A 14,128-nucleotide genomic window follows, 5' to 3' on the forward strand; every position below is an offset into this window, starting at 1 on the left:
TGCACCGTAAGTATTGTTTTTCTAACGTTTGCTAACTTCCAAATGAGTCAGTATAATGATTTCAATAATGACAAGCAACGTGTGTTTAGTATTTATTGTTGTAAGTTAATGTTGCTAGCTTGTTAAACCCACTTGCTTGTGACGCCGGTCACTGATCAAGATAGCTGCCCAGTTCTCCACTGGTTCTCCTCACACCACAGCTCAATTTCTCTCCGATGGCCGTTATTTCTTCTAATCCTTGGCTGCTCCTGGTCTCTTGGACGCCTAGCAGGCTCATACTTATAAGGTTGTGGTCCGTCATATGCATTCGAATATTCATGTTCAACTTCTTCTGTGTCTTCTGTGTCGAAACTAGCATTGGGATCCATGTTTATTAATACGTTACACCGGCCGCTCTCCCCCTTGTGTCCCCCGTGTTACGTCACACGCAGGAGGTCACGTGCCGAGGCTTTTTTATGCGGAAGTGAACATTTCTTACAAAAACGACGCCAGATGTCACTGTAGTGTATATTTCTGTATATTTTTGGGAAAATCTAGTGTATTCATCATTTTCCTACACATTTATTCACAGGTGTCTTTAACCTGGAAGTTGCTCTTTAATGGAGACATGTTGAAAGTTTTTGTCACTTCATGCTCAAGAGGCATTTTGTTTAATTATTTTTTGCTTAATTATTTGTCATTTTTCAAGCTACGAGATGTTTTCCTACGTTTGTCATGAAAAATGATGTCTCAGGAATGTAGGGTTTGGGAATTATGGCAGTTTAAAAAAAAGAATATGAAGGCAAATTTCAAGATTTCCTACACTCTAGCTGTGACATCACTCACTCTAGTTAATTTTAAATCTGGAGAAAGCCTCTGTACCAAGGTCTGAACAATGTTTAATATCTCTAAAAGTAAGAATCAGATTTAAAAGTTGTGTTACAAAGATGTGTAACATTTTAAAGTTGGAATGAGGTTTCTGAGTGAAAGTATGAATGAGCAGTTAGCAGTTGAAGTCGCATGAAGATTTGTTGAAGTCTGAAGAATTTCTCCATTGACTTCAATGGTTAAAAATGTGATGAATTATGGGATGTACTGTATCTCTGGAATTATGAAAGTTATGAATTACTAAAAGTAATAGCCATCGATTCCCGACCGAGCTGAACGTTTTGATGTTTGAACGGAGTTTCTGCGATGTTCAATGCGGGAGGAGAAGGCCGGCAAAATAACGGGGGGAATAATAAGAATAAAGAATTTTGTGCGTAGAAGAACAGATACTGTAGTTGGAATGCTGTTAACAGCATTCCCACTAAATGATTTATTCAAGTCCTTACACTTTTCTCCAAGGAGTGGATTAAAGGTCCCATTTCATGGCCATTTCTACTGATCATATTTCCATTGTTGAGGTCTACTAACATAGATTTAAATCGTGCAATTTTCCAAAATCACATTGGTTTCTCATACAGCATCTCTGTATAGTTTATGCTTGTAGGAGCTCCACGGATTGGTCCATTTGGGCCAATCCGGTCCTTTGTTGTTGATTTGGGTGTTCATACGTCACAACCCAGGAAGAAAACAATGGAAAATGAGAAATCTCCAACGAGGCTTTCTGGGGCAGACACGTCTTTTCTGTGTTAGAGTTTTACTCCCTACAGGGTGTACTTTGAGGGTTTTTGACTCTGCAGATCGTTTACATGCATAAAAACCTTCATAACACACAAGGGGAATAAGCGGAAAAGCATGACATAGGCCCTTTAAAATTACACTTTTAGCCTGAGTCTGCTTCAACCAGCAGTGCAAGCAGATAAAAAAGTCAGACAACAAAAAACCTTGGATTCTGTCTCTAACCAGATTTCTCTCTGTTCCCTCCCCTCTCTGCTGGATCAGATGAAGCTGCCGGTGCTGCAGCTCGGCCGCTCGGCCAGCCTGCGTCCTGGAGAGTTTGTGGTTGCCATCGGCAGCCCGTTCTCCCTGCAGAACACCGTCACCACCGGCATCGTCAGCACCACCCAGAGGGGGGGCAAGGAGCTGGGCCTCCTCAACTCCGACATGGAATATATCCAGACCGACGCCATCATCAACGTGAGTGAAGAGACCGAGAGAGAAACATGAAACAACCCAAATGTTTATTTGTTTATTATAATTTATGACAACCCACATTTGAATTAGTATAAAAATATCTTTGATCCAGTCCAAGTGTGTTTTATGTTGATTCCACTGGTCCCTGATTAGTCTAAATCCTCTGCATTCATCTTGTTATTGGTAAGCAATACAAATGTGCAATGTGTAATGAAATGTTTGCATTGGTGCCTTTGAATGACAATCTATTAAAATATTTTATTCACATTTCTTTGACTTCAAAAACAATTTGGTTCGACCAATTTTAAATTCTTTATGTGCTTTTTTGTTTCTTGCAGTATGGCAACTCAGGAGGACCACTGGTCAATCTGGTGAGTAAAGGAAAAAGAATACACAGTACAAGCTAGATTTCAAAATAAGACGTTACCTGTTCAAAATGTAGCATCTTATATGTATCCAGTGGTCTCACAAAAAATGTGTCCTCATGCCCAAAGTAAATCACTTTAAACTGCATTAGTTCCCTTTTTGACATCTTAGCTTTCGGAATTGAATATGACAATAGAGTATTGATAATAAATCATGCATACCTTTAATTGTGCTTCATCTGTTGTATGGGGAGCTGAAACTGAATGTGTCATCATTTTCGCCACATGAGATTCATGTTAAATGAATTTGTTAGAGACAGAAATAAAGTTTCTGCTCACGGGGGCCACATCCACATGTTGTGAAACAGAGATATATGTAATGTCATATAAACAAACATCAAGGCTCAAAAAGTCCTTGTTAGGAAAGTAAACAGAGTTTAGGTAATGCCTGGCAAACAGCCACATCCCCCAGCTGACTCTGATTATAAGTCTGTTTAAAACTGGTAATGTTACTAAACACAGAGCAATGTGGAGTGAGAAGTGCTGTTTAAAGAGAGGAAATTAGACTTTTCCTGCGGGGAGTCCAATCAATAATAGAGAAATAATGTGCCTAATTGTGTGTGTGTGCGTGCGGTGTGTGTCCTGCAGGATGGAGAGGTGATTGGTGTCAACACTCTGAAGGTCACAGCAGGAATCTCCTTCGCCATCCCATCAGACAAGATCAGGCAGTTCCTGGCAGAGGCGCACGACAGACAGGCCAAAGGTTTGCTACTTGCTATCAATGTGAACCCGGAAATGTTGAGTACCCTAAAGTTTTATGATAGAAATGTATAGTACGGGTCACCAGCACATAGAAACTGGCGGATGCTAACTTGCATACATGTATGTTGGACAAGGTATATTGAGGATATTACATTTTTAGGATCAAAACATGCCATTTTGAGTCCCCTCAAACCAAATGTAATCAAAACTATCCAACCAGGAGTACAAACATGGCGACTTTCTGGTTAAAACTGCAATTTTTTATCCTGAAAGTGTCAGAAAATGATTAAAGATCCTAATGCCCTCCAAAATCACTCCAAAAGTTTCCAAATTGGCCAAGCCATTTGTTTTAATTTTTGTTTTACTGCAAATTATGCTAATTGGCTAATTGCTCAACATATGCAAGTTAGCATCTATTGATCTATATATAAATGAATAGGGTGAATGAAGAAGATAATAACTTCTACATTCTACAAGTCAATCAGCACGTGTCTTTTATTTCTCCAGGTAAAACATACCGGAAGAAGAGGTACATCGGAGTCAGGATGATGAGTCTCACCCCATCGTAAGTTCCTGCTGCTGATTACATAAAACTGAATTTATTTTTGCATTCACATTATATTATTTTGGTCAGGTTATAAGTTCGTTTTTGTAAACAAACCCTGACATTATCGATACAGTCCTCTTTTGTTTTATACATGTGATACAATTAATAGTTTTTTTTTCTTTCTGTGAGATTGATCTGTTCTGTTGCAGAAAAAATGCAACTAGAATGTGAGAATTGATGCAGTCTGATTAATCTTCAGAGAACCCTGAAACAGATCCTAGTACTGACTGTTCTACATAACATGGGCGGTGATGTTTTTGTTGTTGTTGTAACCTCAGTTTTAAGTACCTGAGGCCTGTACTACAAATCCAGTTCAACATACCCTGGATATGTTTGAGTTATCTGGCTTAACTAACCCAAAGCAAACGCGATCTCGCTAAGCGGTCCTACGATGCAGTGGCGGAGCTGGGGGGTGGCCACCCTATTGGCCACCCCAAACACCCTCACCACGGGGGCCCAAACTATTTTAGTACATTAAGAAAAAAATGTTTAAGTAACCTTTCATCATTCATTAATAATTAACATTAATAGAACGTTATATTGATGATGTACTCACTAAACTTAAATTCATTTAACTTATTTTCTTCCAAAAGTTAATTATCCAAAGCCTCTGTACACCCCCTTCTATTTACATGGAATGATTTGGTCCCGCCTCCGCCTCCAAACGGCACTTTCTAGCAGAGAGTGAGAGCATGTGAGGAGGGATGCTAGTACTTAGGTGTGTGCCATGTCTCAACGACTCACAAAGTCAGGCTTTCAAAAAGAAAAGAAAGGAGAGAAAGAAAAGAGAGAGGGACTAAAGGGCGACAGTATGTCACCCAGTATTTCAAGAGAAAAGGTGAGTGTGGTCCATGAGTGGTGGAAATTAGTCTGTTAGCTAAGCGTAGTCCATTGTAAATCATAATTTGTATGTTTTTTTTTTACTAAGCTGACATTAAGTACTGTTAATATCTATATAGAAAATGCAGAGGTTTTTAATTTCACTTTAAAGGAGGTGAGTAGCATTGTTTTGAATTGCATGCCACTTAACATATCAGAACGGAGCCTGGAATACAATATATATATATATATATCAAAACAAAAAGCTAACATCTCATTTCAATTATACATTTCAAACACAGTATTTTCCCACATATTTAAGTTATATTTATTTGGATTGATGTATTCGTGTTGAGAATGTTCCATTCAAAAATGTTATTATTAAAAAGGCATTTACACCATAAAAGATGACTATTGAAATCTATTGTCAGGAACGTTAGTCTTGTTTGAGACGAGCTGTGGCTCGCCTCGAAAGTAGACGAGAATAGCCGATCGCAGCCGGGGGAGGTCTCAAAAAGCTCGCCTGAAGTCGGACAGCTCGGAGTTGGCTTCGCCTTCTTCTTCTTCTTCTCTCGGTTTTTTGGCAGATTGCAAACAACTTTAAGGTGCATACCGCCACCTCCGGAGTCGGCTTGACTCGGTTTGCATTTATAAAGAATGCACAAATGTGTTTAATCGTTAATGTCAGATATTTACTAAGTAATACATTTGTTCCTGCTCAAGATTAGATTCAACTTTATTGTTATTGCACATATTACATGTACTGAGACAACGAAATGCAGTTTAGCTTCTAACCAGGAGTGCAACAAGCAGTAAAGTGAAAAGTAATGTACAGAATCTACAGAATAAAATATAGAATGAATTGAATGATGAATAAACAGTGAGGGGTATGAATACACTAGATATACACAGCAGCCTGTGAGCAGTATAAACAGTGTGTATGCATATGATAAGATAGGCTATATAAAGTATGAAAACGGTAAGCAGTGCAAGTATAGTATAAAATATATGGATATTAATTTCATGATGATAAACATTGTGGAACAATGATGAAAAATGTGAATGGAAGTGGCGAGGTAAAACTGACACAAAACAACAACAAACTTTTGCCGAGCCAGTTGAAGAGTTTCATCACCAGCACAGGGTAAAAACCACCAATGAGCGCTCAGCTCGAGATACCAGCGAGTCGTTTCCCATCAAGCATTTTGCTTCTGCAGCCCGTGGAGAGGAACTGCGCCGCCTCGCCTCGCCGCGCCTGGCTCTCAAGTCTGCGAGCCTCCAGAGCCTCAACAGCTAAGAACAAGACCAAAGACACTGCAGGAGTGGGACGAGGTCTGAAAGTCAACGCGCGCGATGATTTCTCTAGCACGATGGTAGCCTTGGTTTTGTTACCACATGACATAATTTCAGGCTCACCTTTGTCAGCACTCATTTAGACTAAAACAGTGCGGTTGAGCCCTCTTTACGCCTCTCTTATACTGGGCCCCCCCTTTGGGCCCCTCTCCCGTTACTTTAGCACTCAGAGGGAACTTTTAACCCCCCCCAACCGTTCATACGTACTCCCAGTCCGTCACTAAGTCACCAGAGGTCTTAACAAATCCGATAGAGATCACAAAGGGTCTGACAAATCAAATAGAGGGGTGAAACAACTAATTGAGAGACACTGGATAATTTCCAGATTCGTTTTTCTCCTTCCGCGAAGTCTAAATGACACTCGTTGAGGAGGGCCCGTCAGTCTTGGAGACCGACGACACTGAACACTACACTTAGGAGGCCGGGCTATTGGAATATTATTTGGTGGTCACAAACTGTAGGTTATCGAGGTTGAGAGAGACTCAGGACTGATAGGTAACGATGTGTCTTCAGAAAGGGAATGTGTCATATAGGATTGATAAAAAAAGAATAAGGGCGTCCGTTTCATAAGTTGCTTCGAATGTAATATGTTTACATCACGTTATATTCTGGACGAAATCGAATTACCACTAGTCGTCGGGATACTCGAGTAAAGACGAGTCCTTATGTCTCTGTGTGTGGTTCCCATTAAATGTTATTCTCAAAAAATTTAATTTACTAACCAATTCTTTTATTTGTAGAATTTCATTTATTGTTATTTGTTATTCGGAATTGGGACATTCCGGGGCCAACATTAAAATGTTGTAACTGAAACGCGCTCTGGTTGCAGAACGATTCACGCAGACGGACTACCAATCAGGTAAAACCNNNGACCGCTGCAGTGCTGCTCGTCCACTGGAGTTTATTCTCCCCTTAATTCACAGCAGCGGCCGCTGTAAAGTATTCACTGTCTGACTGTCATACAAGCAGCTGATAAATATCCCCAATTCCCCGATATTGATCAAATCTATTCTGCTATATTTGATGAGGGATAAAAAGATTTTTTGCAAGAAGTTCTACATGAAATTGATACTGTTGGAGTCAGTACTACTTGGACTAATCCCAGAAGTACAATCAAGTGTTTGAGTAATCCCCTGTCAAACTCCCCTCCTGAGTAGAATAATGCATGTTTTCTGCTCCTGGGACCCAGCCCATTGAAAATGTCCACTGTAGTGGACATTTTGTTAACATGCATCACCCTTTGACTCTTTTGAGCTACTCTATCAATCCCTGATGTACTGTACAGAGGACATCCTGGTCTTTCCAGTGATATGTCATTGGTTAAAATTGCATGCTGGGAAGTTCCTCTTTATTTTCATCCAAAATGGCTGGTATACCCAAAACAAAATGTTATAGAAGCCGGAGGAGAAGTCAAATATTGTTGAATAATTGTAATTTTTACCATCATATATGTTATTGTTTATTAACATGTGAGGAACTATATAATTAGTTCTGAAAGCAATTAAATAATTCAAGTTTTGAAATAACAGCCCTTTTATAAATGTCCATTCTAGTGGACGTCAGGACCATCTTCATGGACTTAATGACTCAATATTGTTGCAGGAGACGGAACTGAAGCAGACATTTTCTGTACCAGATAGTTCAGGGAGATTAAGATTTTGAGCTCTCAGATGATGAGAGAGATGAGGATTTCACACCTGGGATAGAAGAGGGTCAAGAGGAAGGGGGGGGGAAAGATGCAGGAGGCTCCATGAGCGCAAAGATACAGACAGAGAGACAGATAGGGACGAGCTGGAGAGACATGGCCCTCTGTGGGCCAAGAGTAGCACGTATGTCTTATTGTTGTTTTTATTTTAAGTGGAGCCATGAAAAATGAGAGTTGCCTCAGGAATGCAAGCGGTGTTTCTATGAGCATGATCAAATGGAGACCACATCCATACAACTAGTCAAGATGACCCTACAGCCCTTGCCGACTGGATTCAATGAGGTACTTTTCCCACTACATTGACTACAAAGTCTTTGAAGATCTGGAAGGATTCACCAAAAAACAAACTAGTTTTTTAGTGACCAAATAAACAGCAATGTTCAGATCAATTACTTATTCATGTTTTAAATAAAGGTGAATGTATTATTGTATTAATATCACTCTATAACTATAATACGTTACATAGTCTGTTAATTTTGGCTGTCTTTTCAAACTAATATGGTCCTGACTTCCTCTACAGTGGACATACTGTAACATTTTAAAATTAAATTAAATTAAAAAAGTCTAAATTGCAAGATATTTTTTTTAACCCTAAATAGGTAGGAAATCACAAAAAAAAGGAAATTGGAAGACACTTTTTTTCCTCGGGTCCCAGGAGGTTTTTAAAAGAGTACTCTGGCAAATCTGCACTAGTAACACTGTCATGATTGACATGATAAAAACAGCAGAACCAGAGACAACATCTTGTTCCATTATAAACCTGGCACCTTTACCCATAGAGCAATTCAACTCTGACAGTTAAGGTTTTTTTTATTCCTCCTTTTCAAACTGGTACTCAACCTGGAGGAATAGCATTTTTAGTGAACTGAAGGTCGATACAGCCCCTTCCTTACCTGAGACTCCACGAGAAACAAAGACCCCAAATGTTACTCCCAGAGCAAAACCCAGATTGATTGACAGGTACTGTCCCTTCTTATCTTCAGTTGTGGTCACCTGGGCAACGGAGCCACATCCAAATAGCTGCAATGAAATGAAGAGCTATATTAGAAGAACATATAGAGCAGTGAAAAACATTAAACTAAATATAATCTGCATGACTTTCCAATGTATTTAAACAACTGCAGCTTTTTAGATGCGATTAAACTTCAAATGTACTTGCATATTTGCACACAGAACAGTCCAGCATGATCTGGCTCAGATAAGAGGACACACATCGTTGGTATAATTTCCTTTTTTATGAACTTTGCTGAGAAGCCTGCTTTATGATTTGGGTTGTAAACGTTAATTGCCCCGAGAGGAGAGGCAGCTGCAGAGACCAAGAAACAACAACTTGCTTCAAAACAAGGGAGTGAGCATGTTATTGCTTTATTGCTTCAGATTGATTAAATACTTGATGTTGAGTTTACTGATCAGGTGACAGTTTTGAATAACAGCTAGAGAAGGGATGCATTGTATTTTACAGCACATTCTACTACATGCATAAGGCTGCAGCTGCTGTAAAAATAGATATTTGAACAGAAAAATGTTTTTACGGAGGAATTTTAAATATTCAAGGGCACCGAGTATTGAAATTGACTTTAATTGGGACTAAAGTAAAGTCACATTTTGATCTAAATGAGAGGACTATGCCGCTGGCGGAGGAACTCTGTGCACCTGCAGCGGTGATCCAATTGAGGCGGAGTAATACGTTAACCTACAGTCTGAAACACCGGCTAGGACCGTGACGGAGGGTAACTGTGTGGAATGTGGTTACCATTTCACAATTCACCCTCTTTTTCATATTCAGTAGATTTTCTGAAAACTGTTCAGAAACTATTGAACCAATATGTTAACACTCAAATGTTTTGTTTTGTGTTTGAGACAATGTACAACATGGTTATGGATAATCTTGTTGTGAAGGCATGGCTGAGGTCAAATTCCTTGTTTAACTTGATGTATAACATGTTTTTTTAAATAAATGTTATATATCTGAACAAATGCGCTGCAAATGTTTTTATTAATTAATGTAAACTTGCAATTAGAAATCAATACAACTAATAGATTTAAGTTGAAATAAATGTATTATTACAATCTTCTTAACTTGAAATGATGAGTTATATAAATGTAGAACTTTAAAGTGAGAGTTATAATAATACTGAAATGTGAGTTTATTTGAATAGGTAAATAAGGTTTTCTTGCACTGATAATGTAAGATTGGTATTTGTTTCAACTCTTGAGTATAAAGTTAAATCAACTTAGACAACTTAAAAAACAATGTTAACACAACTAGAACCGTTAAGTCATATCAACGAGATTTACTTGCATTAATGAGTTGAAACAAAGATTGTCTTCAAGTTGACTTGATTTGCTTTTTCAAGGCAGCAGGTGGACTTTCATTTGCAAGTTGAACTGACATGAACTGTTTCACAGTGTTTCATAATTTACCACAGAACATTAAAGCTGATAAGAGGTGTAAATCTCTCTGGCAACATGTGCTCGTCTTTATAATATTTGATAAGGATAATTGCTCTACATGACAGAGATAATTGACCGAGCATACCCTGTAGATTTATTAGATAGTTTACTGATCAGGTGACACTTTCGAAGAACTGCTAGAGAAGAAATGCATTGTAATTTGTATTTTACAGCAAATTCTATTTAAAGCATAAGGCGGCAGCTACTGTAAAAATATAAATTTGAACAGAAACATGTTTTTACAGAAGAATTTTAAATACTCAAGGACACCATTACATTACATTGCATTTAGCTGACGCTTTTATCCAAAGCGACTTACAATAAGTGCATTCGACCAGGAAGATACAACCTTGAAGAAAACAGAATCATATAAGTACATCAGGTTTCATAGAGCCAAACATTTCAAGTGCTACTCAACTGGCTTTAGAAAAGCCAGCCCTTTATTAGTATATAAGTGCTTCGTTAGTAATTCAATCGCTCGAAGTGGAGTCTAAAGAGATGAGTTTTCAGTCTCCCCCGGAAGATGTGTAAGCTTTCTGCTGTCCTGATTTCAATGGGGAGCTCATTCCACCATTTTGGAGCCAGGATAGCAAACCCACATGTTTTTGCTGACGGGAACTTGGGTCCCCCTCGCAGTGCGGGTGCAGCGAGCTGTTTGGCTGATGCAGAGCGGAGTGCACGTGCTGGGGTGTACGATTTAACCATGTCCTGGATGTAGGAAGGGCCAGATCCATTCGCAGCATGCTACGCAAGCACCAGTGTCTTGAAGTGGATTCTAGCAGTTACTGGAAGCCANAACGAAGTAAACTGGATGTAAACTCCCCAAACAACCCAAACAGTTGAAAACCTACCAGTTTCACCAACTGTCTCTGCCGCCCAAAAAATCTTCTACGTCACCCCATTCAAGTGAATGGGCGAAGCGTTGAAAGCATTTTTCGATGCCTGTAGTGTAGACGGGCCGTTACCCCCGACGAGGCATTTGAGTCCTGCAGGATTTCCCCGTTAATATCAGTGTCTCGAAAACATGTTGGTGACTGAAAGACATCCAGTCTTTGGACTTTTCCGGAAGCATCCTACAGTATCTCAACTGAAAGAGGACCACAAACACACACAAAATATAATACAATTTTGAGATTTGGGGATATTTATGTCCCATTCTTTCACTTTTTCTGACATTTTCAACACCAAACATGTCGTTAATGTCTCTGTTTAGTGAACTACAGCAATCTGAAAGCCTGTACATTATTTATATCACACTTTATCAGTAGAGAAATGCAGGAAATCACTTTTTTAATGCAGTATTTTCTGATATATCGCGCAACTCAAAGATATTTCGTTCTGTGCAAAACCTTTGGCTCTAATATGTCATCAACATGAAACAAGAATATGAACCTGGCTTTATCCAATGTTCAAACAAGAGTTCTACATCCTGACACATCCTTCATCTACACTGTCTCAACTGAAAGAGGACCAGAAACACATTAAAAATATAATCAAATGTGGAGACTTTGGGATATTAATCTCCCATTCTTTTGCCTGATGAATTGTAATGTTTTAGATGTTGAAGAGTGCTTTCAACACCCAAGAAAGTTTTCTTATGATATACACATAAGCAATGTACTTATACATACACGTGACAGAGATTGTGTGTCTCTGGAAATGTGCGTTGTAAACTGAAATTAACTGACATAATTGGCTGCCTGGATAGTACAAAATCAATTCCAAAATCTGTAAACTGTTATATTACACAATTAGATTTTGTTGTCTGTTTTATAGTTTATATTATTATTCGGCCTGGTTCTTCAAGAATATTAAAATTGTGGTAGTCAGGGATTCAAAAAAAATTGCCTGATGCTGTATAATTTGGGCTTTCTGTGTAGACATGGATCAAGTTAGCTAGTGGAATCCGTCAAACCTGAAGAACACGATAAAATATGTGTACCAGTTAACGGCAATATGCTTCATTAAAATCAGACCAGTTGTAGTTGCAGCTTTTAAAAGCTTGACATTTGCTAGAGTGTCATAATTAATCACAGCGATGATTTATATGTTGGAATTTAAAATGAGTCACAGTGCATCATCCCTTCAGGTTTCATTAAGAGCTCGTGTTTCAGCTGTTTGTCTCTTCTCTCCTCCATCAGGCTGGCTAAGGAGCTGAAGGAGAGGCAGTCAGACTTCCCAGATGTCACCTCCGGGGCTTACGTCATCGAGGTCATCAGCCGGACTCCAGCCGAGACGTGAGTGCTTCGAACATCTCATTACCACATTATCTGCTGTTCACTTCCCAATATGCAGAAGTAACTAAGTACATTTAGTAAGTTCTGTACTTAAGTACAATTTTGAGGTGCGTATTTCCATTTAATGCTTCTTTATATTTCTATTCCGATACATTTAAAAGGGAAAAAAGGAAAGTTTACTCAAGTACATTTACTAAACTGTTTTAGCTACTTCTAACCAGTGTTGTAGTCAATTTTCGAGTCAGAGTCACTCGAGTCCCCACTCTTCGATTCTAAGTCTGAGTTACCTAGGAAGAGTCCGATTAGAGCCTGAGTCCGAGTCATCATTGCCTGTGCTTGAGGCCGAGTCCAAGTCTGAGTCACCTAGGAAGAATCAGAGTCCAGTCTGAGACCGAGTCATCATTACCTGTGCTGCTCAAGTCCGAGTCCAAGTGTTTCTGCACATCTTCAGACTGAGAAAAGCCTGGGCGCGGTACGGGAACTCGACTTACAGCTGCACACGCCCGGGGCAGAGTACATCCGGACTCGAGACAGAACTTGCTCTAGTCCGAGTCCGAGTCCGATCATCAATGTGCGAGTCCGAGTCTGAGTTGGAGTCCGAGTTCGAGTTCGAGTCCGATTTCGTGTCCAATTTTGAGTCTGAGTAGATCACTGCACAACTTCGAGTCAAGTCACGAGTCCTGAAAATTGGCACTCGAGTCCCCAAAGTCTGCTTCTGAAACAATGCATTTTTCAAAAGTGAACTAGTGGACCAACTCTTTAAGTCACAAAAGAGTCAAACTATTTATATATTTGACAAAAAATTCCAATAGAACTGTTTGTCAGCAACAGTAAAATGCTACTTGATGCAGCAAAAGTGTTTCTTATAATTATATACACACATAAAGGCAATCTTTCTGTACTATGATTGCTTTTACTTTTTACACTTTATGTACTGATAATACTTTGATACTTTTACTTCAGTAAGATTTTGAATGCAGGACTTTTAATTGTAATGAAGTATTTTGACAATAATGCATTGGTACTTTTACTCAAGGAAAGCATCTGAATACTTTTTCCACCCCTGCAAATATGTCACATCAACAAACTGTATTTCTAAAATCCAGCAGAAGACATCTAATTCTGCATTCATCATCTGGAGTGAGTTCAATTTATGCCAGTAAAAGCACCATTTTGGATTCACTCTCAGTTACGATGCTTGCAACATGTAAAAAATAGAAAGGAGGGTGCATGCTCACTTCTACTGAATTTACAGTATTTTGTTCCTGGAAAGATGTTTGGTTTCCACATGAAAAGCTTGTTGACAGCAAACCGCAGAGTTCCACCTGAGAAAGCAGCAGGCGGAGTTTATTTTCTTATTGTGTGGTTAGTTATGTTACGCCGACAGGAGTCAGGATAATCCGATTTTACCGAAAGAGCATTTATTAGATGTGAACTCTCTTCGTGTGGAGACTGCAGGATGTGGAAAGTTTACTCCTGGTTTCAAAGCTGCTGTTTTGCCGGAATGAAGGCTGGCAGTGGAAGAACAGTTCTCAGTTTTATCCAAAGCGACTTACAATAAGTACAGAGAGACGGCATTCATCCTACTTTGGAAGGTGCAAATCTCATTTCGGCAAACATTTCAGGGCTTTGTGGACTTAATCCATGACAAACAGGAGGCGGAGTCGCAGTCTTACACGCTTCTCTGCGCTCTCTCCTAGGCAGTCATCCATAGGAATCCCGAACCCAATAAAATACCCAATATTAACGGTGTGTGTGTCTGCCCAAG

At 39.3% G+C, this 14,128-nt stretch overlaps 1 protein-coding gene across 1 annotated transcript in view; it reads left to right on the plus strand.

Annotated features, from left to right (window-relative positions):
• Window positions 1-12,436, plus strand: part of LOC104944757 (serine protease HTRA1B-like) — a 221,043-nt gene extending 208,607 nt beyond the window's left edge. Inside the window, exons 5-9 of the mRNA XM_010770333.1 lie at window positions 1,867-2,061; window positions 2,397-2,429; window positions 3,072-3,186; window positions 3,693-3,750; window positions 12,265-12,436. Coding sequence (XP_010768635.1) covers window positions 1,867-2,061; window positions 2,397-2,429; window positions 3,072-3,186; window positions 3,693-3,750; window positions 12,265-12,364 — 501 coding nt within the window. The 3' untranslated portion in view covers window positions 12,365-12,436. The remainder of the gene's footprint in view (window positions 1-1,866; window positions 2,062-2,396; window positions 2,430-3,071; window positions 3,187-3,692; window positions 3,751-12,264) is intronic.
• The last annotated feature ends 1,692 nt before the right edge of the window (window positions 12,437-14,128 follow it).

The sequence above is a fragment of the Notothenia coriiceps genome, unplaced genomic scaffold, assembly GCF_000735185.1.
Source record: "Notothenia coriiceps isolate Sejong01 unplaced genomic scaffold, NC01 NC01_scaffold00000339, whole genome shotgun sequence".
NCBI classification, from domain to species: domain Eukaryota; kingdom Metazoa; phylum Chordata; class Actinopteri; order Perciformes; family Nototheniidae; genus Notothenia; species Notothenia coriiceps.